General features: G+C 55.9%; 1 protein-coding gene across 8 annotated transcripts in view; it reads left to right on the forward strand.

Moving 5' to 3' along the window:
• Positions 1–24,045, forward strand: part of TCOF1 (treacle ribosome biogenesis factor 1) — a 38,098-nt gene that overhangs the window by 4,604 nt on the left and 9,449 nt on the right. For 2 of the 8 annotated variants that reach the window (XM_026510764.4, XM_026510765.4), the window contains exons 3-19: positions 921–1,066; positions 3,311–3,384; positions 4,116–4,299; positions 4,909–4,982; positions 6,786–7,016; positions 8,290–8,502; positions 8,723–8,938; positions 9,103–9,267; positions 9,460–9,642; positions 9,806–10,057; positions 10,148–10,348; positions 15,673–15,810; positions 15,996–16,181; positions 16,259–16,450; positions 16,613–16,753; positions 18,918–19,028; positions 23,198–23,384. In XM_026510764.4, the coding sequence (XP_026366549.2) occupies positions 921–1,066; positions 3,311–3,384; positions 4,116–4,299; positions 4,909–4,982; positions 6,786–7,016; positions 8,290–8,502; positions 8,723–8,938; positions 9,103–9,267; positions 9,460–9,642; positions 9,806–10,057; positions 10,148–10,348; positions 15,673–15,810; positions 15,996–16,181; positions 16,259–16,450; positions 16,613–16,753; positions 18,918–19,028; positions 23,198–23,384 (2,894 nt within the window). The remainder of the gene's footprint in view (positions 1–920; positions 1,067–3,310; positions 3,385–4,115; positions 4,300–4,908; positions 4,983–6,785; positions 7,017–8,289; positions 8,503–8,722; positions 8,939–9,102; positions 9,268–9,459; positions 9,643–9,805; positions 10,058–10,147; positions 10,349–15,672; positions 15,811–15,995; positions 16,182–16,258; positions 16,451–16,612; positions 16,754–18,917; positions 19,029–23,197; positions 23,385–24,045) is intronic. The other 6 variants (XM_057312258.1, XM_057312259.1, XM_048224351.2 and 3 more) reach the window with 4 other exon arrangements.

The raw sequence follows: 24,045 nt of genomic DNA on the forward strand, positions 1-24,045 counted from the left end.
AAAATCCCTGCCCTTGTGAAACTTAGATTCTGTTGAGGTGAGAGGAGCAGAATGAATTGATAAGCGTAATAAAGGAAACCTGTTTTTCAGGGGAGTCCCAACAAGTGGCCTTCCTGGGAACAAGGGACCACAGACTGTGGCAGGGCACATCTAGCCCAGCTGGAGAACACAGGGCATAGATGGTGACGTTGTCGGGGTGGGAGGGTGAGGTCAGAGGAGATGGTACTCGCACATTCCAGGGACTCAGCCATCTGGGTGCTTGTCCTGCCCGTGCCCCAAACTTCCAAACTTCCTCCTCTCTGACCCTGAGCAAGTCATTTAGTTGTTCGTTTTTTGAGATGCTTGCTACATGCGGAAGGTACTTGGTGAGCTAGCAGACGCTCCTGTCAGCCCCCCCCCCGCCCCGGGGTTTGACTACGAAGCTGGGGAGTCAGGCAGGAAGTAAGTAGAATGACAGGAGAGAGAAAGTGCTCTGAAGAAAATGAAACGGGATGGCAGGGCCGAGCCCGGCGGGGGTGGGGCACGGTCAGGCAGGGCCTTGAGGAGTCTGTGTTGGCGCTGGGGCCTAAAGCACAGGCAGAACCTGAGCGGGATCTCCCAGAGAGAGGACAGTGGCGGTGCTGCAAGTTCTGGAGGAGGAGCCCGGATGGTTCTATGAACGGCCTACAGATGCTGGCTCATCCCACTCAGTGACGGTTAGCCGCTGTCACATGCTGTTCTTGACCCTTCCTGATTTTTTTGAAGACTAATAATCGTAAAAATAGTTTATGAAATGTGTGAAAATGGAGAATACAAGTGTATTACGCAGTGTTCTCAAACTCGCTATGCGCATTTCCTTGGGGGGCGGGGGGGCATGTCTTTTCAAATCTGGAGGTGCCCTTGTCACCTGGTTGGTATAGCCAGTCATCCTTGTCCTGCAGAACCTCAGAGATTGGCCAGAAGAGGAAGGCGGAGGAGGATGCGGCGTTGCAGGCTAAGAAGACCCGAGTGTCAGACCCCATTAGCAGCTCAGAGAGCTCGGAAGAGGAGGACGAGGACGACGCAGAAGCTGAAGCCGCTAAAGCCAGTAAGAGTCCTGCACTCTGGGGGAGCTTCTGTCGGTGTGGGCGCGGCTCAGCCCAGGGCCCTGCAGCTTTGGCGAGCAGGCTTTTGGATATTGGGTTGTCCTGGGGGAGAGCCCACCTCTAGCTGCTCCTCCGGTGAGCCCTGGGAGGACCAGGACCTTTTAGAGAGAAGACTGGAAGCGTCCCACATACCTATTGCAGTATTTAGTTGAGCCCTTTCTCGTGCCAGACATTGTGTCCCGGGTACTGGGAATCCAGTGGTGAACAAAAACCAAGCTGGGCCCTTACAGTCTAATTTGGGGTACAACAGCTGCGTTGTTACAAGCCCCCGGGTGATTCTGATAAAGGTGGAAAGAAGCCCGCATATGTAGAAGAACTGCTGGAAAGATCTCAGAGCACAGCCGGCAAGCACCTCTCTGTGCGGCCTGTGGGCTGCTGGGAGAGGGGCTGTGTTTTCTGTGCTGGAGGAGTACAAGGTAGCACAGAGGGGCTGTCCTGAGCACTCCGGTTTCAGAGCTTTCGCAGGGGTGAGCCTGTGAGGCCTTCCCAGCCCCTTCCCCCCAAGCCCTCAGGACAGTTTGCTTTAACCGACACAACTATACCTCCACTGAGGAGTCGTCCCTTCCCTCTGCAAGAGGGTAATTTCTTGACTTTAAGTATATTTTCTGATTGTAAAAGAAATCTAGGATTTACTGTGGACTGTTCATTATAGGATATCTGAAAATTACTGGTTAAAAAGACAGGAGAGGGGCGCCTGGGTGGTACAGCGGTTAAGCGTCTGCCTTCGGCTCAGGGCGTGATCCCGGCGTTATGGGATCGAGCCCCACATCAGGCTTCTCTGCTAGGAGCCTGCTTCTTCCTCTCCCACTCCCCCTGCTTGTGTTCCCTCTCTCGCTGGCTGTCTCTATCTCTGTCGAATAAATAAATAAAATCTTTAAAAAAAAAAAAAAAAAAAGACAGGAGAAAAAATTACCCATATTCTTGCCACCTACAAGTTGGCAAATATTCTTCCATTTATTTTTCCTGAGCATGTTTTTAAAAATATTCAAGATCATATTGAATATATATCTTATATCTTTCTTAATCTTTTAAAATTACAAATGTAAAACAAGTTCACTTTGAACCATATGAAAGCACGTGGAAGAAAAATGAGAGGTTTTCTATTCTTCTCTCCTGGTTCGCCCCCCCCGAAATGTATCCTGGCGGGGAGCTCTCCATCTGTGCCCTTTGCATCTAGTCCTGCAGACGGCCGTCCATACGTGCACACATCCATTTCAACACACTGTGTAACACAAAAATGGGTGAATTTCGTACTATTTGGTATTAATGAATTTTTATTTAATGAATTTTATTGAGTGATAGTTTATGAATTTTTCCTGTGATAACAGAATCATAATTGAGTCCCCGTTGAGAGAAGCATATGGAAATATTTGTGGGCAGTGCGGTACAGTGTCTGGCTTTCTCTTCAGAATCATACTTGATGGGGAAGGGTGCCAGAGAGGCTGGTTGACATCACGTTGGCCACAAGTTGGTAATGGTTGGGACTGTGTGGTTCGCTGTACTTCCTCTCCACTTACAGATGTGTCTAAAATTAAAAAGAGAGGGAGATGGAGTTCAATGCCAGGAAGGGAGCCGTTCATCTCCACAGTGTCCTCTCGAGTGCACAGCACACCCTAGAAATCTTGCCCTGTCTGAGATCTGGGGAGACAGTCCCCTGGTGTAAGAGCACCAGGAATCTGTAAGTCTCCACATCTGACCAGTTCCCGGGCCCATGGTTCAGCTGCCTTTCCACTAGAAACCCTTGAAATCCCAAGCAGCTTTCTCAGTGGCCCGGGGACGGGCTGGCTAACCACTGCCCTGTCCTGCCGAGGGACTCTGGGACTGCAGGGTGGTAGCCTGTGGGGCTGGCCCACCCTGAAGTTGGCCCGTGCCATCGAGGTAGTGTGCAGCACGCCTGCGAGCCAGCCCTTTCCTCTGGGGGCTCCAGTGTCTCATGCCATCAGGGAGTTGGGACTCCCTGGGGGACGCGGACCCGTGGCTTTCACGTTGCCCTGCTCTCTTGCTCCTTCTGGATGTGGCTCCTGCGCCCCAGAGCTCTTTTCCACAGGTCTGGGCTCGGCCTCAGGTCCTCATGCCAGCACCGGGCAGCCACACCGATTGAACCGTCAAGTGAGCTGAGACCTGTTGGCTGTTCTGAGTGAGAAAAAGCTCATCTGGCTCAGCCCATGGGTGTTTCTGTCTTGCAGCCCCAAGACTAGCATCTACCAACTCCTTGGTGGCGGGGTCGGTTTTGCCATCGAGCGCAAAAGAGAAAGACAAGGTGAGTAGGACCACCTTCCAAGCTGTGGCCTATCAGTGTGCAGCACCCTAGGGGGACAGTCCCCTGCGTCAGAGAAGGATAGGGTTGTGGCTAAGGGTCCGACTTGGATCAGATGTCAGCGTTTATCACCAGCCGTGTGACCCTGCTGCGTCCCTTCCCCTCTCTGGGCCTCAGTTTCCTTTTCTGTAAGGTGGGAACAATGCCCACTGCTTGGGCCACTGGGCACAGGATGCACCTGCAACACTTTCCCCTGTCATCCCTGCATGCACCTGTTCAGCCAACAACTTGGGACCAATCTCGTTATTTTCCAGGCACTGTGGGAGGTGGTGGGGGCACCACAGTGAATAAGACACCTGTGGTTCTGAAAGCATGAAGCTCGTTTTCTAGATGAACCACTCAGAGTGGACGACCATGTGCTGGTAGTCCCTGTAGCGGCAGTACAGACACACGAGGACGCGCGCCTGAGAGGCCTGGCACGCTAGCTGCAGTGCGAGGTAGTGCTGGGAACCGCAGCACGCCGCCCGTTACCGCTTAGCAAGTAACTCTGTGTCCCAGGACTGTGATTTGGCGTTCTCCAAACCTTTGCGGGCAGGTGCCACTGTCGGCCCCACCTTAAAGATGAAGGAACAGACCGAGGGAGGGAATTTGCCCAAGTTGCATGGCTGGGAAGAGGCCTGTGCTCGTCACTCACCAGGCCAACCCAGCGTGTCCGTCACCCCTGTCCTTTGTAGGCAAAGACCAAGAAAGCCGGCAAGACTAACTCCACACCACATCCAGCCTCTGGAAAGGCAGTGGCCCACCTTTTGTCTGGGAGGTCACCCAGGAAGTCAGCTGGGCCCTCGGCAAATACCATCCTGGTCTCAGAAACTGAGGAGGAGGGCAGTGTCCCGGCCCTCGGAACCACGGCCAAGCCTGGTGAGCAGCGAGGACCTCTAGACGCCAAGCCCCCTGAGTTTGTGTTGGGGAGGCAGGCCCCAGGCACTGCTTTATCAAGCTCTGGGACATTCTGGAAATTAGAGGTTTGTCTCCATGGCAGTAAGGGCTCCACACCTCAGTGAGGGAGGGTCTGCTGCAGGGACACATCAGGCTTTGCCAAGGTTGGAGCAGCCTGGGTGGTGGCGGAGCATTTTCTGGCTTACTGCTCTCAGGTGGGTCCGAGGCCTACTGTAGAGGCTGAGACTAAAGTGAGAGGCCTGGGTTTGCCTCAGTTTCTCATGTCAAATAGGCATTTGCCTGCCTGCTCAGTGTGATGAGGACGGAAAGAGATCTTTGAGCCATCAGACACTGGCTTGTATGTGTTAGGACCTAGTCTGACCCTTCCCAGGGCCACAGAGGTGTGGGAACGCGGGGATGCGAGGGGCACACGCCTCAGCTGTGGGGCTTCACGGTAGGTGGGGCCGAAGCACTCACGCGAGAGGCCAGCGCAGAGCACCTGCCTCTCATTGGCTGGCGTGGCAGAGTGCTGGCGAGGGGAGAGGAGTCTGGAAGGGCAGGCCCTCAGTCCTCTCCCTCATCCTCCCTCAGGAATGACATCAGCCAACCAGGCCGACAGCTCCAGCGAGGAGACCTCGAGCTCGAGCGATGAGACATATGTGGAGGTAATTGCCACCATCCTCGGGAGCCACCCTCTGCAAACCAACTCTCGCAGAGGCGTGGCCGGGGCTTTGCACACCAATGGGGCCAAATCAGTTCAGCAAGTGTTTTGGGGGGACTGGGAGCTGGAAAGGCCGAGGCCTGGGGAGGAGAGCCAGGTGCTGCTCGTCGCACCTTGGGCATGAGAGAGGTCTCGGGGAGGAGAGACGCTGTCCTGTCTGTGAGACAAGGGAAGGCTTCTTGGGAGAGGTGGCACTGGAGCGGGGCCTTGACGCACAGGGGACTCACCAGGAAGGGATGTGGGGGGGAGGGGTGTTTAAGCAGCAAGAGCTGCACAAGGCAAGGCCCAGGGGTGGGAGGGCAGCCGTCCCGTGGTGTGGTCGGGTGAGTCGGGTGAGGGGCTCTGGGCCTGACGGTGAATGCCGGGCCTAGGTGCGTGGTCAGGGATGGTCAGGTGTTGGTCTGTGGCCTTAGCCCTTCTCTGAACTGTGACCAGGGAGTCATTCTTTATGGGGCACCCAGGCCTTGGGAATGTAGTGGGAGGCAGGACTGCATGATTCCCGCTGCCCTGGGGACAGGGAGGGGTCCTCAGAAGTTCGGCTGCTGTGCCGCAGGTTGCTAGGGGAAACGTAGAGAGCCCCGAGGGGCACCAACAAGAATGTGACGCCGTAGTCGAGGTGCAAGTTACCGAAGAGGGGTCAGAGTAGGCAGGGGCCGCGTTCCCCTGCCAGACCATGGGGACCAACGAGGAGTTTGGGTTGTACTCTAGGGTCTGTGAGAAGCCATCTCAAGGTTTTAGGCATGGAGGTGAGATGGCCTGATTTATGTTGGAGGAAGGTTGCTGGTTGTGGCCTCGGTTGGAGGACAGGGCAGAGGGAAAGTAGCGAGACCGTTGAAGCAGCTGGCGGAGTGAGGCTGGTGGCAGGTGCCAGGGCGCCCACTAGAAAGGGCATGTGGAGGGAGAACCAGCAGGATTCAGGGGTGGTTGATGTGTCCAGAGTACCTTGCTTCCCGCCTCACCCAGTAACATGAAGGTGGAGACCTTCCTCCTGTCTGCCTCCTGTCTGCCGCTCCCCACCTCCCATCCCCACCTGGATACAGCCCTCAGGGTGCCCCGGGCTCCTGCCCTTCCCAGCCCTGCCACAGGAAAGGGGGCCACTCCTAGCCCCGGAAAGCCAGCAGTCAGACACACACTTGGGTGGGCCAGAGGCCAGCACAGGGCCCTAACAGCAGTGAGGAGTTTGTGATTGAGGACATGGCTGCCCCGGGAACCCGGGGCCAGGTGGAATCTGATGATGGAGGTGGAGGTAGGGCGCTGCCTGCCTTGGAAATGTCAGAATTTTAGAAGTCTAGGAAAGAGCCCACAGAGGAAAGGAATGTGCCCAAACAAGCCAGTGGCGAGACTGGAGTTCAAATCCTGGCCTCGCGGCCCTTGGGATGGCTGCCACGATCAGATACTGAAATCGAAGGGGCGGACGGGGTGAGCCTCCCGGTGGAGTGAGACTGCCCCTCTGTGCTGGACGGGCTCGTGCCAGGTGGCGGAGGAGCACCGTGTTGGAGGGTGCCCCCAAGGCCGCACAGACATGGGTTCTAGTGGTGACTTTGCCCTTCGTATTGGGGTTAAATGACTTAACTTCCCTGAGCTGCTTGTCCTTTTCTGGAACATGAGTGTACAGACAGCATCTGTCTCAGGGAGTTGTTTGAGAATCGGATAGTACGAGGAGAGGACTTTATAAGCCATGAAGCCTCTCCTACCCCTCAGAGGCAAAGATGATTAATTTCTCCCTAATTGCATTTTCTTGTTCCAGATGAAACCGTCAGTAAAACCACCCCAGGTCAAAGCCTCACCAGCCCCTGCCAAGGACTCTCTCGGGAAAGGGGCAGCCCCAGCCCCTGGGAAGGCAGGGGACGTGACACCCCAAGCCAGAGGAGGGGTCCTGACCCCAGCCAGCAAGGCCAAGGAGGCAGAAGAGGACTCAGAGAGCAGTGAAGACGAGTCTGGGAGTGAGGACGGGGCCCCTGCGGAGCCGCCCCACCAGGTGAGGCCTGGGGGCAGACTAGCCCTTGGCATCCCCAGACTCCCCTATCCCTCAGCAGCCAGGGACTCTTCCGTGGCCCCCAGGGGCCGGCCGAATGGCTATGTGATGAGCCCTTCCTCTGCCAAATAAGACTCACTTTGGGGTTTGGAGAGCAGGAGGTGAGGGTGTGAAAATTGAAGGGCAAGGACAGTTGGGCTTGCTTCAGCCACCTGTGGAAATTGCCCTTCTTGCCCAAGCAGCAGCCTAGAAGGGCTGCTTCCCACAAGGTGGTCCTGCACCCCACTCTGTCGGTAACTCCCCTTTACCTCAGTTCCCTTGTCTAGTGAGTGGGATGTGGCCAGCTGGTCCTGTTGTGAAGGGACTTAAGTTTTCATCGCCTGGTCCTCTGGCTTCTCAGGCCAAATCATGGTTTGTTAGCTAACAGGAATCCTGTTAACTTCCATCTGCTGGGATCCCCTCCCGCTCGGCAGGTGGCCACACCTCTGGGGACACCTGAAGGGAAAGCAGGGGGGCTGGGAGGCTGTTGGGGTCGGAGAACAGGGGGAGGAAGCATCAGACTGTGGTGGGAAAAGGCCCCGCAGCCCTGAGCTGGCCAGGTGAGGCCCGGGAGGGGAGGTCCCGGTACCGGCCCAGGCCTGGATGCCCAGGGGCAGATGCAGTCAATAGGGTTCACTGTGCTGGGTGTTAAAGAGGAAGGTAAGGCGGGCTGGGCTGTAGGAATGGCAGTTAGAGTAGAGCGCTCAGGGAAGGCCTGACAGAGACACTGAGGATGTGAAGGAGCAGGGGGCACGTGCCACATGGACATTTAGACGAAGGTCCTTCCGACGGGGAGTCCCCAAGTGCCAAGGCCCTGATGTGGCAGTGACAGTGAGAATTGTCACACACGGTGCAGCCGTGGGCCAAGCCAGACTTGGAGCCTGTGCTCACAGAGCTCTCCCGCTGGCGGGGGAGCACCGCCGAGGGAGGCTCTGACCCCTGTGTATGGGCGACTTTGGGAGCAGTGCCGGGGCGTCAGAGCGGACTGCCAGAGGAACTGGTGCCTGTCTCAGACCCAGAAGAGGAGGCAGTGTGGTCTCCAAGTGAGATGGGCAGGGCTGTGAAGGCCCCAGGAGTGAGAGAGTGAAGCTGATAGGCCAAGCCTGAGCACCAGTCAAGGTAGAGAGTGAGGAGAGAAGCAGGGGCATCTTGTGAGCCCCAGCTGAGGCCTCCACTTTGTCCTGAAGGCACCAGAGATTAGGAGGAGAGGAACAAACCACCCTTCCTCTCTTACTAGGCGAAGGGCTCAGAGAAGATAGTCCAGGTCAGAGCTGCCTCGGGTCCTGTCAAGGGGACCCCTGGGAAAGGGGCCACCCCAGCACCCCCTGGGAAGGCAGGGCCTGCAGCTGCCCAGGCCAAGGCAGGGAAACCAGAGGAGGACTCCGAGAGCAGCAGTGAGGAGGAGTCCGACAGTGAAGAGGAGGCGCCAGCTGCCAAGACGCCACTTCAGGTGAGGCCTGGGGAGGGAGAGTCCGTGCAGCCCGAGCCCCTCCCCTGAAGGCCTTCTGAGGACTTGTTCTGCCCTCTGCAAGAGCCCTAGACATGCTCCGAGCCCCGCTCCTTCTCACCTGGGGTGCGTGTGGTGTCCTTTGCCCTGTCCGGTCTCTTGTGTCTCCTCCTCATGTCCACTCTCTGGGCTCCCTTCCCTGATTCCATTTGTCTCCCTCCAGTCGAAGCCTTCAGGGAAGACCCCCCAAGTCAAAGCTGCCTCAGTTTCTGTCAAGGAGTCCCCTAGGAAAGGGGCCCCTCCAGTGCCCCCTGGCAAGGCAGGGCCTGTAGCCGCCCAGGTGGGGAAGGGGGAAGAAGACCCGGAGAGTAGCACTGAGGAGTCCGGCAGCGAGGAGGAGGCCCCAGCAGCTGTGCCCCCAGCCAAGAGCCCTGCTCAGGTGAGGCTGCGGGTGCCCCTGCCTAGAGAGCCCGTCTGCGGGCTTGTCCTCCCTCTCCGCACCTGGGGCCCTGCGCCCTGCACTTGCCTTCCTCCCCTCCTGTCTCCCCTCGCGCTCAGTCCGCTGTGGGCCCCTGCCCTGATCCTGTCTTTTGTTACTCCCAGGCAAAGCCCTTGGGGCAAAACGCCCAGGTCAGAGCTGCCTCAGGTTCTGTCAAGGGGCCCCCTCCAAAGGTGGGACCAGCAGCCACCCCGGTAGGGAAACAGGAGGAGGACTCAGAGAGCAGCAGCGAAGAGGAATCAGACAGCGAAGGGGAGGCACCGGCCCAGGTGAGGCCCCTGACTGTAAGGCTCCTTCTCTCCTAGAGCACCAGCCCTACACACACACACACACCCACACACACCCACACACCCACACACCCACACACCCACCACCACCACCACCACCCCCCCCTCGGTTTGTGTCTCTGCACACAGCCATGCTCTCCACTCCCTCCCCTGATCCCGTGTGTCTCACTGCAGGCAGAGTCCTCTGGGAAAGTCCTTCAGGTCAGAGCTGCCTCAGGTCCTGCCAAGGGGCCCCCTCAGAAGGCAGGGCCTGTGGCCACCCAGGGCAAGGCCGAGGTGTCCAAGGATGACTCGGACAGCAGTGAGGAGGAGTCAGACAGTGAAGAAGAGGCGCCTGCAGCCATGGCTGCAGCCCAGGTGGGGCCCAGGAGGGGCTGCTCTGCAGCCTGACCTGACCACCCCCACCAGTCAGCTCCCTGGGGAGCCATGGGGAAGGATGGCAGCAGGGCTCCACCCCAGAGCAGATGGGGGTTCTGAATTCAGTCTCCTTCTCTAGCTTCTGACTTCTGCTTCCTCTCAGGCAAAACCAGCTATGAGAACACCCCAGACCAAGGCCTCCCCAAAGAAGGGCACCCCCATTACCCCAGCACCTGCCAAGGTCCCCCCGGTGCGAGTGGGCACGCCAGCCCCTTGGAAGGCGGGAGCAGCAACTTCTCCAGCCTGCACCTCATCCCCAGCTATGGCCAGGGGCACCCAGAGGCCGGAGGACTCATCAAGCAGCGAGGAGTCTGAGAGTGAGGAGGACCCTGCTCCGGCCCCAGCTGTGGGACAGGTGAGGCCAAGTTTATTCACCGGACTCAGGGCCAGTGTTCATGTGGCCTCTGGGGCATCTGTGACCCGCTTCTCTTCCCTGTCATTCCAGGCAAAGCCTGTGGGGAAGGGTGTCACCGTAAAAGCTGCCTCCACACCCACCAAGGGGCCCTCAGGCCAAGGGACTGCCCCAGCACCCCCTGGGAAGGCAGGGCCTGCAATGGCCCCGGTCAAAGCTGAGGTGCAAGAAGACTCCTCAGAGAGCAGTGAAGACGACTCCGACAGTGAGGAGGCAGCCAAAGCTCCAGCCCAGGTGAGGCCGACGAAGAGCCAGCCCATCCCACCCACACCAGAGCCTGGGGCAGGGCTGAGGAGAGGCTTTTCTGGGCTGCCCCCGGTGTGCAGAAACCTCAGGGGCAGCCTCAGCTCAGCCTCCTTCCCTACTTTTCACTGTCTCCTCCACCTGTCAGAGACAGCAGGGTCTCCCCCGTGGCCTTTTGAGCTCCTGTTGAGATTCCTTATGCCTTCCACACGCTCTGTAGAGCACCCCATCTGCCAGGTGCTGTCCCGGCTCCCTCAGGGAGTCCCCAGTCTAGGCAGGGGCCGTGGACGTGTGCCCAGGTTATTCCGGCATGGTGTGCTGAGGTTGAGAATAGAGCACGTGCCCGGACTAACAGCATGGCAGTTGATAGCATCTAGGGGTTTCCAGGAATGAGGGCCTCCTGGAAAGTGGCATTGGGAACTGTGGGCTAAAAGAGCTGGCCAGGTGAAGTGGAGTGTTCCAGGCAAAGAAACTAGCGTGTGTGAAGGCCCAGAGGGTGGTAGAGCACCTAGCCTGAGTGAACCGCCCCAAGCCGAGCATTTTGGTGGAATCACTGAGGGAGATGGTGTGGCAGGGGCCGACTACCTGAGTTCAAGTCCCAGCTTCGTGTTCTAGCAAGTGACGGAATCCATCCAGGGCCTTTGTTTTACTCTTCTGTAAATTGGAAATCAACCTTCACAGGATTGGGAATATAACGAGATCTCACCTGCCACACCCAGCAACGGGCCTGCGCATTGCTGGCTCCCTTATCTGCCTCCCTGAGGGTGGGCCAGGCTGATGGGGAACAGAATCAGGAGTCCTCACCCAGTCCGGAAGAGATAAGTGGGGAAAAGTGAAGATCACTCATGCTCTGTGCTCACTCTCCATTTTATTATTTGTAATTGTCACTCTTTCCCCCACCCAGTAACCACTCAGAGGTTAGTCATTTCTTTTTTTTCCCCTATACCAAAGCACACATTTTCTATGGATTTTTTGGGGGGGAGGGGTCCCCTTCCCCTTGTTGCCTTGTGGGACCCAGGTTCCTGTGATTCCCCTAATGAGGTTTTGACCTGTGTGTGGGCCCTGCTGGAGTCCCAGCCCAACAGCTCCTATCCCGTAAGCTATAGACACATCCCAGACCAATGCCTGAAAAGTTTCATTGTGCTCATTGCTTAAGTATTTGTCTTCCCACCTGAGCCTCCCACCAGTACCATTTGCTTTGGTTTCTGGAGGAGGAAATTAGAGTTTGGGAGAGTTGTTTGCTGACCTGCTTCGGCCCAGCCAGCCAGTGAGGGTCCAAGCTGGGCCCGGGCCCCAGTGTGCCTGCCTCAAAAGCCTTTGGCTTGCACACATCCTTCTGCTTCATCTTGGCCCAAACTTTTCCAACCACAGACATGATTATGCTCTGGGGCCTTAGTTTCTTCCAAGGTGCAAAATAAAGCGGCTAATCTCTTTCTAGGGGCCCAGCTTTGTAGCCGGATGCCTTGTCAGAAGATGGTGCCTCGCCTAGCTTCAGGAGGCCTGAACTGCCTCCACTGAGACAGGCTGGTCTGATAGGAGTCTTGTCTGAAGAATAAGGATAATCCTCTGTTGGGGGGTTCTGGTGAGGATGAAATGAGAGAATCCTTATATGGCCTCCCTCTCAAAATGCCCTCTGTACACACTCAGTCGGTCCCACACTGCTCAGTATCGCTGGGGTCAGGTGAGTCAGATAGTCTTTGGGCCAGCTCAGAGGAAACCGTCCATGTGAGAGCTGACGTTCAAAACAAAGTAACAAAGACAGGACTGGTCTGGAAAACCAGGTGTGCCAGAGACTGAGGAATGTTCTCCGTTGAAATGCCATAGGAAGAGAGCCCTTGCGTGAAAAGGGTGGGAGAGATGGCCAGTCAGCATGTGATGACTGGCTGAATGAGTGGTAGGGTGCCTTCAGGGCCCAACCTCGTGTTATATGTTGATCGTACGTCTTCTGTTAAGATTTTATTTGTCAGAGAGCACAAGCAGGGGGAGCAGCAGGCAGAGGGAGAAGCAGACTTCCCACTGAGCAAGGAGCCTGATGCGGGACTCAATCCCAGGACCCTGGGATCATGACTTGAGCTGAAGGCAGACACTTAACCGACTGAGCCACCCAGGCGTCCCTGTTGATCTTGTATCTTACGACTTTACATTTGCTCACCTGTTTTCCTGGCTTTTGTAGATTCCTTGGGATTTTCTATATACAAACCATGTTGTCTGTGAATAAGGACAGTTCTACCTTTTCCTCTTCAATTTAGACTGCATTTATTTCTTTTTCTTGCCTTACTGCAGTGGCTAGATCCTCCAGTACAATGCTGAATAACAGTGGTGAGAACAGACACCCTTGCCTTGTTTCTCATTTAGGTTATAGCATTCAGTCTTTCACTGTTGAGTATGATTTTAGCTCTAAGTATTTCAAAGATGCCCTTTATCAGGATGAAGAAGTTCTTTTTTTAAAAGATTTTATTTTTAAGTAAGCTCTACACCCAGCATAGGGCTTGAACTCACAACCCCAAGATCAAGAGTCACATGCTATACCAACTGAGCCAGTCAGCGCCCCAAAGAAGTTCTTTTCTGTTCTTAGTTCATTGAGTTTTTGTTATGAATTGAAGTTGAATTTTTGTTAAATGCTTTTTTCTGTTGAAGCGATCTTACTGTTTTTTTCCTGTTCTATTAATGCAATATATTGCACTTGATTTTCAGGTGTTAAATCAACCTTTCGTTCTTGCTATAAATCCCACTTGGTCATGCTGTATATTCCTTTTTCTTTGTTGCTGGATTTGGTTTGCTAAGGTTTTTGTGTCTATATCCATCAGGAATATTAGTCTATGGTTTTTGTGTAGTGTCTTGGCCTGGGTTTGGTATCCAGCTCATATTGGCCTCATGAAATGGATTTGGTAGTGTTCTCTCCTTTGTTTTCTGACAGTTTATGTTGGATTGGTATTATTTCTTCTTCCTCAATGGAATTCACCAATAAAAACACTTGGGCCTGGATTTTTTGTGTGTGGACGATTTTTAATTACTAAATCAGTTTTGAAAATTACTATTGGTCTATTCAGGGTTTTTTGCTTCTTGAGCCAGTTACATTTTATACCTTCTGGTAATTTTGTGCACACTTAATAATTTGTGCCTTTTGGGGCGCACAGTCAGCTGACTTCCGACTTGGTTTTGGCTCAGGTCATGATCTCAGGGTTGTGGGACTGACCCCACATAGGGCTTTGCGCTCAGCAGGGGGTCTGCTTGACTCTCTCGCTCCCACTGGTGTGCTCTTGCTCTCCCTCTAAAATAAACCTTTAAAAATAATAATAATTTGTGCCTCTCTAGAAACTTGTATGTTTTCATCTCCATTATCTAATTTGTTGGCATAAATTTGTTCATAATATTCCCTTATAATCTTTCTTAATTTCCATTGGGCCTATAAGTGATGTCCTGCTTTCATCCTAATTTTCAATAATTTGTGTCTTCTGTCCTGTTTCTTTGTCAGCCTAGCGAAAGACTTAACCTATTTTGTTGTTCTTTTCAAAGAAATAACTTGTAGTCCCATTGCTTTTTCTGTCATTTTCTGTTTTTTATTTCGTTAATGTCCACTCTGATCATCATTATTCCTTTCTTCAGGACTGATTTGCTCTTCTCTTTCTAGCTTCTTTTTTTTTTTTTTTTAAGATTTTATTTATTTATTTGACAGAGAGAGAGACAGCCAGAGAGAGAGGGAACACAAGCAGGGGGAGTGGGAGAGGAAGAAGCAGGCTCCCAGTGGAGGAACCCGATGTGGGGCTCGATCCCATAACACCAGGATCATGCCCTGAGCCAAAGGGCAGACGCTTAACGACTGAGCCACTCAGGCGCCCCTCTTTCTAGCTTCTTAAGATGGAATCTTAAATTATTTATTGTAGCTCTTTTTTTCCCCTAATGTAAGTATTTAAAACAATGAATTTCCCTATAAGGACTGCAGTAGCTTCATCCCATGAATTTTGAAATGTTGGTTTCTTTTATTCTTATTCTTTGAACCATGGGTTATTTAGAAGTGGGTTAGATTCCAAATGTCTGGGACTGTGTAGATTGCTTTCTTTTTTTCTTTTTAAGATTTTATTTATTTATTGAGAGAGAGAGAGAGCACAAGCATGGGAGGGACAGAGGGAGAAGCGGACTCCCCACTGAGTAGGAAGCCAGACCTGGGGCTTGATCCCAGGGTCCCCAGATCATGACCTGAGCCAAAGGCAGGCGCTTAACTGTCTGAGCCACCCAGGCGCCCCCTTGTGATCGATTTCTCATTTAATCCCTCTATGCCAGAAAATATATTTGGTGTGATTTCAGTCTTTTTAAATGTATTGAGACTTGTGAGGTCAACTTAGTCCTGGTGTCTTTTCTGTTTTCTTAAGTGAATGTCAAAGACATGGCTCCCCTCTGGATGACTTTTCTGTGCTGATGAGCGCCTGACTTCAGCCAGGCATAGTCGTTGCTTTAGAGGGCTTTCTTTCTTGAAGTACAGTTCTTAGTTTCACTTGGTGTCGTGTGGATGTCGTGTCACTGATCAGATGACATGAGGCAGGGGCCTCCAAATGAGGCAGGGGCCTAGAGACACTGCCTGATGCCTCATTCTACCTCCTATTAGCCTGGTTTGCTTTCACACTACTGTCAGCGATCTCACTGCCAAAGATTTTACTCTTCGTTGCCCTCGTCTCTCTAGGTCTGTGTTTGCTTGGATACCCCAAGAGGGTTTTGGGGAATCCCTTGGATATCAGTTAAGATTAGGTTAAAATGAAGAAAACTTCAAGCCATGGTTTTCTGTCTTGTTCTGCCATTCTGAGTACATGGCTCCTGCCTCATAGACTAAGATGGCTGCTAGAGCTCCATCTGTTACCTCAGCATTTCTTCCAGCTGGGAGGAAGAAGACCCATGTTTTCTACCTGTGTAAGAAACTTGAATGGTATCCTCGACTTCCATTCTGTTAGCCAGAAGTTAAACTCGTGGCTGCCTAGCTGAAAAGGGAGCCTGGAAAATACCTCTGCCCTGGGTAGGCACATGCTTAGCCAACATGAAGAAAAGTGTTCGCGATAACGAGTTTATGTGCCAGGCACCATGCTAAACACTGTGACTCTCCCATTTAATCCTTGTGAAAACCCTGTGGGTGGGCCTTGTTAGCCCCATTTTACAGAGAAGGAAACTGAGGCCCAGAGAGGTCAGTGATTTGCCCAGATTTGCACAACAGTTAACTGGAGGAGCAAGAATCCAGACTCAGGCATCTGACTCCAGAATCGATGTTCTTGGCTTAACCACTCTGCTGCATCTCACCTTTTCCCTTCTGTAATTCCTGCTTCTTCCAGGTGAAGGCCTCAGTGAAAACCCCGCAGAGCAAAACCAACCCAGCTCCCGCTAGAGCAGCTTCAGCCAAAGCGGCAGCAGCCGCTCCGGGAAAAGTGGTCCCTGCAGCTGCTCAAGCCAAGCAGCAGTCCCCGGCCAAGGCAAGTGAAGCCCAGGAGGCGCCAGAGGTGGGGTGGAGAGGAGGGCCACGCAGTTGGCTCAGCCCAGCCAGGGCCCTGCACAGGCGGGAGAGACTTCTGCACAGTCACACCGTGGGAGGGCGTAACCTAAATGGAACCATGCTGTCTGCCTCCTTCCCTAATACTGTTACCTTCTCACAATTCAGGTAAAGCCACCAGCAAGAACCCCCCAGAGCAACGCCGTCTCCGCGAGGGGCCAGGGGTCCGTGCCAGCCGTGGGGAAGGCAGTGGCCACAGCAGCCCAGGCCCAGCCGGGGCCAGTCAAGAGCCCACAGGAGGACTCAGAGAGCAGCGAGGAGGAGTCGGACAGTGACGGGGAGGCCCCCACCCAGGTGAGGCCCGGGGAGAGTGGAGAACAACTCTTCGGTCCCTTTGGCGCTCTCACCTAATTCTGTGTCTCTCATGCCAGGCGAAGCCCTCAGGGCACACCCCCCAGGTCAGAACTGCCTCAGCCCCTGACAAGGGGTTCTCCAGGAAAGGGGCTGCAGCAGCCGCTCCCAGGAAGACAGGAGCCACAGCCAGCCAGGCCGGGAAGCCGGAGGAGGACTCGGAGAGCAGCAGTGAGGAGGAGTCGGACAGCGAGGAGGAGGCGCTGGCCCAGGTGAGGCCTAATGAGGAAGCCGCTGCAACACCAGGCCTCTGAGCCGCCACCACCCACTCCTCGCTCACGACTTGGGTTCAGGGCCAGGTGAGGAAAGAAGACCAGATGAAAGCCGTGACTCCTGGACCCTTACCCCAGCTGCTGTCCTCTGTGTCTCTTCAGGGGAAACCTGCCGTGAAGCACCCCCAGACCAAGGCCTCCCTGATGAAAGGTGTCCCAGGCACTCCCGCACCTGCCAAGGCCTCCACAGCACAAACGGACACACCAGCCCCACAGAAGGCTAGACCAGCAATTCCTGCCAAGGTAAATGAGGCCAGGAGTCCCAGGATGTCACAGGGAGTCTCGAGGAGGCTTGGGCTGTGATGCAGGTACCAGGAGGCACTGGGGAGCTAGAGGAAGCCCCCTCCCTCACCTGGGCCTGGGACCCCAGGAAGGCACGTGCATCTGCCCAGGGACAGCTCAGCTGGGTGAAGCCTGGGGAAAGGGAGGGAGGAGCCGACTTCTATCTGGACGATTTCCCTTCTGTCTGTGTGCAGAAAGCAGCAGGGGTGGCTTTGTCCTGCAGAAGTTCAGGGACACAGACTCCAGGACGTAGAGGGTTCGCAGGTGTGATGGCCTGGCAGCTGACATTGAGCCTTGCTGTCAGGAGAGGCAGTAGAAGGTCGTGGTGGCAGCCAGGGCAAACTGGAGAGCTCTGGTCCCAACTAGAGAGACGGTCCTCATCAGCTCCAGCGGTCAATTGTGACCTTGTGGAACCGTACCTGTGTGTGTGGCCAACATCTTCGTTTCTTAAGGGAAGCTGGAAATCCCTGTGCCAGGCCGAGCTCCAACCCCTCTTAGATTGCTGTTTTCTTCAGGAGTTAAACAAGCACCAAGAAGTCTCTTAAATGCTCCTAGCACTGCCGTCAGCACATCAGACCAGCCCCGGGTGCTCTTTCTCACTGGTAGAGACTAAGGGGTGAAAGATGTTGGCTCTGCCTTTACAGGGCCTGTAGTCAGTAGGGCAAGATGAAGTAGCAGATTATTGGAGAAGATTCTGGTAGTGTTCTGTCTGATGGAGCTGGGAGAACAGGTCTCTAAGAGGCCAGAAGAGACGGTTGAGCAGAGCTTGAAGGAAGACCAGGGGTTCACCAGACAAAAGTGGAGCCAGGCACTCCGGCGCGGGGGGTTGCCAGGGGAGGGAGTGTGAAGTCAGGCGGGTTCCACAAAGGCCAGCCACGCTGTAGGCAGTAGTCGCTTCCAGTTGTTCGTTACCAGGCACATTTATGGGGGCCTAAATGCCAGGCTAAGACACAGGGCTCCCAGCCATGTTTAGACATAGCAGTATTTTGGTTTGTTTTTTAAGTTTGAAGTGGGTTCCTGGATCAGGACAGCCTACTCTGCAGGAGAGAACCTAATTCCAAGAGCTTAAAGTGGGACCGGTTACCTCGTAGCGCACGAAGCTTTGGGGTAAAGCTGCTCTAAAGGTAGTTCCTTCGGCCTGGCATCGTGGGGGACCCAGATTTCTTCCGTCTTACGCTCATTGTCATGGCGGGGTGCAGCATCTCCAGAAGAGCTAGGAAGTCCCCCAGCTGACCTCCCTTCCCCTCACCTCGTTGCGCTGGTGAAAAAAACCAAGGCCGCCCACTGATAAGGGGCCTCTGGTTCTGTGATTGGCTGGGAGAGGGGCCCACCCTCCCCAGAGCGTGGTGAGGAGTGGGGGGCTAGCAGACCAGAGTCGGGGTTCTGTTAGCAAGGGAGAGACGGGGGCACAGCTATGGCGCTGTGTGTTGTCGCTGACCCATTTAAAAAGTAGGAAACAGCACAAATCAGGATCTTCTCACTGCTCTTGAGAAATTGGACTCGGGCAACATGGGTGGCTCTGCCACTTTGCTTGGTCGGACTGAGTCGTGAAGGGGGGCCTCTGCCCCTGCCCTGGGCTTCCCTGAGCTGGTCACCACCAGTGCCTCTCCTCCTCTGCCCCCGCCCCTACCGCAGCTCCTGCCCAGCCAGCCCCCCTCATTTAGGCCTGGTCTGGCAGGAGGGGGCGGCAGACTTGGGACACTTCCGGCTGGCTCGTGCTTTTACCTGGGGGTGTTACAGCCAGATGTGAGCACGCTGGGACTACTGGCTCACCTCTGCAACCTGTCCCAGGCTGCTGTCTCCTCTCATCCCGAGGCCTGGCCAACAGCACCGCAGCCCTCAGGTTTTAGTGGGGTCTGACTCCTATGTCCCATTCAAGTTCAGAGTCAGCTCTGGAGGGAGCATTAGCAGAGTGGAAGCCTGTGTTTCCAGTGGCCGTGGGGCATACCGGACCAGTAGCTGTCCTCCCGTGTGTGTAGTAATGGGCCAGTAGCTGTCCTCCCATGGACAGCCAGCATATGAGAGGGTCCTTGCTGACTGTCTGTGGTTTCCCCACCCCAGACCCTCAGTCGTGTTCCCCCTCAGCTAACACCCCTGTCCCTTACCCGTGTGCTTGTCCCCTCAGAAGGAGGCTAACTCCAAAGCTGCCAGAAGCAAGCCCCTGGCCCCAGCACCCCCAGAGAAGAACGCAGAGGGGTCCTCAGAGAGCAGTGACGAGGAGCTGCCGGCCAGCCAGGTAGGCCCTTCTTTCTCTTTGGGACACTGCGGACACGGGGCAGCAGGCCCCTGGGAAGGGGGGAGTGAGGGCAGACCTTTGCCATTTAAACAGCACTTCACGGTCTCCCAGTTGATCATTCCTCTACCCCGGGAGGTAGGCAGCAGAGCATCATTGAACACAGAGCCAAACCGTGGAGGGTCAGTGCTGGCTCTCCCAGCCGCCAGTTCTGTGACCCCGGGCACACCCTAACCATCCTGAGGCCCGGACATCTGCACCGGAAGCAGGCAGGGTAGCGGTCCTCCCCCCGCGCCTGTGCGCAACATGCTGCCTGATGGGGAGTGCTTGTTTCTCCGGAAGGGCATGCACTGTGGCCCATTTGACGCATCAGGAATCAAAGCCCAGTGAGTTGAAGTCCATTTCCCAAATTCTCATGACCCATAAGAAGCCAGGGTAGGGGCGGATGCTGGCCCCCTGGCTCCCTGTACATCCCTGCTTGCCGTTTGGGACCGGGAGCCTTCTCCGCAGGGCTTGTCCCAATCCAGGGGGCATGTCCGGGACCTCACTCCGATGCCCGTGGCGTGCATTCACGTGCTCTGCTGCACCCGAAGGTTGGGACCAGGCCCACCTTGTCTCCCCAGCTTGCTAAGTCCAGGCCTCTGTGTGAGCCCCAGCCTTTCCGGCAGATGGCAGTGCCCTTTGTCCTGTAGCCCCAGGTACCTGGACGCCTCTGCCAGGTCCCCTCAGGGTCACTGGAGTCCTGCAATTGCCAGACCCTCTCCTTAACCACCTCTCTCGTGTACCTACCGTACTGCGTGCTGATCGGTCCAGCGGTGACGTCTGATGCTGTGTGCCACCCCCAGTGATGGGGTGGGGTGCTCGCTGCCATTCTCTGCTCCGTAGCCCCGGTGATAAAAGTCCTGATGACCGGCTACACCTAATGTTATCAGTCACTTTCTGTGTGCCAAATCCCGTACTTCATTTTTCTGCTCGGTCCCCACAGCAGCCCTGAGGGTAGGTCCTTCTTTTATTCCCGTTCGAAGGAGGAAGGAGTGAGGCTCAGAGAAGTTGAGTGACCTGCCCTGGTGTCTCATGGCCAGGAACAAGCGGACAGACCTGGCGTTTGAATACAGGCCGTCCGTACTGTGTCCGTGGCCTGGCCCTTGCCTGTGCTGTCCTCTCTCCAGGGCAAGAGGAGGGTGACCTGGGCTTTGCCCTCTGGCGGTCCGGGCGCCCTGAGAAGGCCGCCTCCCTCCCTGAGCAGGATCGGGACAGCTGGGAGGGAGGGGGCTGCCTCGCCCTGCTTGCGGGGGCAGAGTAACACAATTAAAATGAGCGTCATGCTTAAACTGAACCATTTAATTGGTACGTTAGTCCTGAAGATTCTGGAGTCCCTATTAAAAAAGAAACAGGAAAAAAGTTGGCATTTTGTGCATTTCCCTAGGAGGATTTAGGGGAGACAGAGCAGCCTGAGGAAGCCACAGCCTCTGCTCACCGCTGGAGGGGTTTCAGCTCCTTCCCCCCCAGCTCCCTCATTATGATTAGTGTCACTGTTTCGCATCTGTCAAGTACTCCTCGATGGACGAGCTTCACTCTGTTTTTATTAGCCTATCAGTGGAGAAAAGGGATCGATGCCAGAGTTGTGGGCAGAGCTTCAGGCTGAGAGGCAGGGGCGACTGTGGCTCCATTCCTAGGCTCCCTCTCTGTGCCTCAGTCTCCCCACCTGCAAGGATGGACCCCAGACTCTGTCTCTGAGATACACGTGGGGGGGGTGGTCTGTGGCGCAGCCCTGTTGTGCTGGCATTACAACCCCAGGCCAGGGTCTGCTGGCGTAGGTACCGTATTAAAAAGACCTAAGGCCTGCCCTCAACATTTCAGGGAGAGTTAGAGAGAAAGACCCGGAAAGAACTGAATTAGGGTGTTAAGTCGGAGCCCTGGCATGGTTGGTCCTGGAAGGAGCTCCTGTGTGGTGCCGAGAGAGCTGACTTCCCGTCCCTCTCTGGCACAGTTTGCTGGTCACCCTGGGGGAGGCCACTTGCCCTCTCTTGAGCCTCAGCCTTCTCAACCCATGGGATGACATTCCCCGGGGGCTGGTGAGCCGCGAGGCTGCAGGCCCACCCCTGGAGAGAGGGATTTCCCAGCCCTTTCAGGTGGGGCTGGCCCAGGACCTGTTCGCTAGCCCCCAGGCAGCTCTGCGAGGGGCTCTGGGGTGCCTTCTCGGCTCTGTCCCTTACCCCCAGAGTTAACAGCCTGGGCCGGTCAGCCCCCTGCCCCCTGTCGGCCCCAGCCTGGAACGAGGGCACAGTCGGTGAGCTCAGCTGTGACAGCGGGCCCCCAGGTTTGTTCTGCAGTTGGAAGGGGATCCCTGCATTCCCTCTGGGCCCTGGCTGCACGGTGGCTGCAGGAAGGCCCAGCCGAATGTCCAGGCGAGGCCTCGCCAGCTTCCTGTGAATCTTTGTCACCCCGTGTGCTGTGCTTTGCAGTTGTCAGAGCGCATCAGAGCCCCTCCAGTGAGCGAGCCCGGGCTGGGATTACTAAGAGCCCTTTCAACAGGTGGGAAACGGAGGCCCTCACCACATGGTGAGGTCTGGCGGAGGTGGGATCAGAGGCGGGTTTCCCCGTGTCCCTGGGTCGCATGGCCCACCTTCTGAACGATGCGCTGCCACCACTGCACTGCGTCGTGTCCAGGGCTCAGCCCCGGGCCCCTCGTGTCCCTGCCCTCCCGCGCCAGGCCCCCTGTACCGCCCCCGGCGCCGAGGCCGTGTGGGCAGGTGGAACAGGGAGGGGGAGGCTTTCGCTGCTGAGCTGCTTTTAACATCCCAGACGCTATTGTTTGCCTCGGTGGGTTCGGTGCCTCTCTTCGTCCCCGACAATCTGTTCTTCTGTCTTCTCACATATATATAGATCCCCCCTCCCTCAACTGTAAGCCTTCTCCCACTTTCCATCCTTCTCTCTTTCATCATGTGGGAAGGCAGGCTCTGGAAGTGGCAGATCAGAGCAGCCGCGGGGGAGGCTGTTTGGCAAGGGTGGGAAGCGCCCTAGCCCAGCAGAACTCCCACCCTTGGGCGGGCACCTCTCTGCTTGACTTTTCATGATGTCTCAACCCCCCTCCCTGTGCTCGGGGCCGTGGAGGTGGGCGGGGTGGAGTAATGGGCAAGACTGGGTCCCAGACCCTGGCTTTGGGCAGCTTCCTCCTGCTGCCCTGTGTTTTCCCCCAGCCCAGAGAGGGCATGGCACTCAGACCGAGTCTGACCTCTGGGGATGGAAGGCGCAGGCTCGCCGAGCTCGCAGGCTCCGTGTGTGCGAGATACCCTTGCGTGCGGTGGGCATATCCACCGGAGCCATGACCCTGGCCTGGTCCGCAGGATCCCGGGAGCGGCCGCTTTCTCTTTCTTCTACTGCCTCACTGGAAGCTGTAAAGCCTCCCCAGAGATAGACGAGGCATGAAGAACCCCCACGTGCCCTCCCCAGCCTCAGCGGGTCTTCACTCGTGCCCAGGCTTGCTTCCTGCAAACCCTCCGCCCCTTCCCCAGCACCCCTGGCTTCTTTTCTTTGAGAGGACAGCCACCATACAGTATCACCCCTAAGAAACTGGCCCGCACACTCGGCGTTCCGCTTCCCAGATTGTCTCATGTACGGTAGTCTTTGTACCCGGTGTGCTGGGAGAAGAGCCCACACAGGGCCACACACTGCATTGGGTCCCTTACGCTTGCACCTTGCCTTTCCCCTGTGTGGTTTGTTTGCTGGAGACACGGCGTCAGTGGAGCCGGGTCGTCGCACCCTGGGCCACAGCTCAGGAGGCTGCGCCAGTGTCTCTAGGGTGGGGGCCGCTCCCCAGGAGAACCGTGGGTGACGACCAGGCGGCTGAGGGCCATGCCGCTTGAGCACCTGGCTCGGCCAGCGTCTGTCCCTGAAGTTGCCAGAGGAAAGCAGGCTGAGTTGGCTCTTCTGGCCCTGGCTCTACTTCAGTGAAGCTGTGCAGTCCCTTCTCTGGACTTCTAGTGTTGCCAACCATACAGTGGAGCTAGGAGTGCTGACCTCAGGCGCTCCTGTGGGCTCTGAGGTGCTGTGCGGGTCTTAGAGGTGCACGGGCCGGGGGCGCGCTGAGAGTGCTGGGGGCGGCCGGAATGGCCTCTGCCTGGCCAAGCCTTTAATCACTAGGGGGCTATGTTTTGTTTTTGTTTTTCAAGGTGATTAAACCCCCTCTGATTTTTGTCGACCCTAATCGTAGTCCAGCTGGCCCAGCTGCTACCGCCACACAAGCCCCAGCTGCAAACACCCCGAGGAAGGCCCGGGCCTCGGAGAGCACAGCCAGGAGCTCCTCCTCTGAGAGTGAGGACGAGGATGTGATCCCCGCTACGCAGTGCTCTACTCCTGGTGAGCACAGGCCCGCCGTGCACGGCTGGCTGTTGTGCCCGAGCCGCCAGGCTCACGTGGGAGGGGCCGCCGGCGCACGCACGCACGCGCGCGCACACACGCATGCACACCCCATTGCAGCCCCAAGGGGAGAGGCTGCTGGCTGAGTCACACAGCACGCAGTTGCTCCGGAGGGGCTTGAGGCCAGCTCTCATTGTTTCATCCCGACAAGGAGCTACCTGTGGTCCCCATTTCCGGAGATAGTATTGTCGGGACTTCTCTGCCAGCTCCAAGGGGTAGGACCCACGCCAGTGGCTAGAAGCTGCCGGCAGCAGGTTTCCGCAGAATCTAAGGAAGAGCTTTGTAACAACGGACCGCCTGAATGGGGACAGGGCGGGGAGGTAGTGAGCCTCCTGGTCCTGCTCACCTGTAAAGAGGGCTGGGTAATCCCTAACCAGACATCGTAGGCCAGGATTCCATCTGTCAGTGGGAGACCGACCCTCTCTGTGGTTTCTTTGACTTCTGAGAATCTGTGATACTGCCAGTGCCATCAGAAAAATGGCTAATGTTGTTGTTATGACACTCTGTGAGGGTAATAATAAGACCTGGTTTTGGTGGGCTCATTAAACACAGAATAGCACAGAAGAAAAGATGTCGCTGTAATCCCCCTGTCTGGAATAAT

This window comes from Ursus arctos, unplaced genomic scaffold (genome assembly GCF_023065955.2).
Source record: "Ursus arctos isolate Adak ecotype North America unplaced genomic scaffold, UrsArc2.0 scaffold_15, whole genome shotgun sequence".
In the NCBI taxonomy this organism is placed as follows: Eukaryota; Metazoa; Chordata; class Mammalia; order Carnivora; family Ursidae; genus Ursus; species Ursus arctos.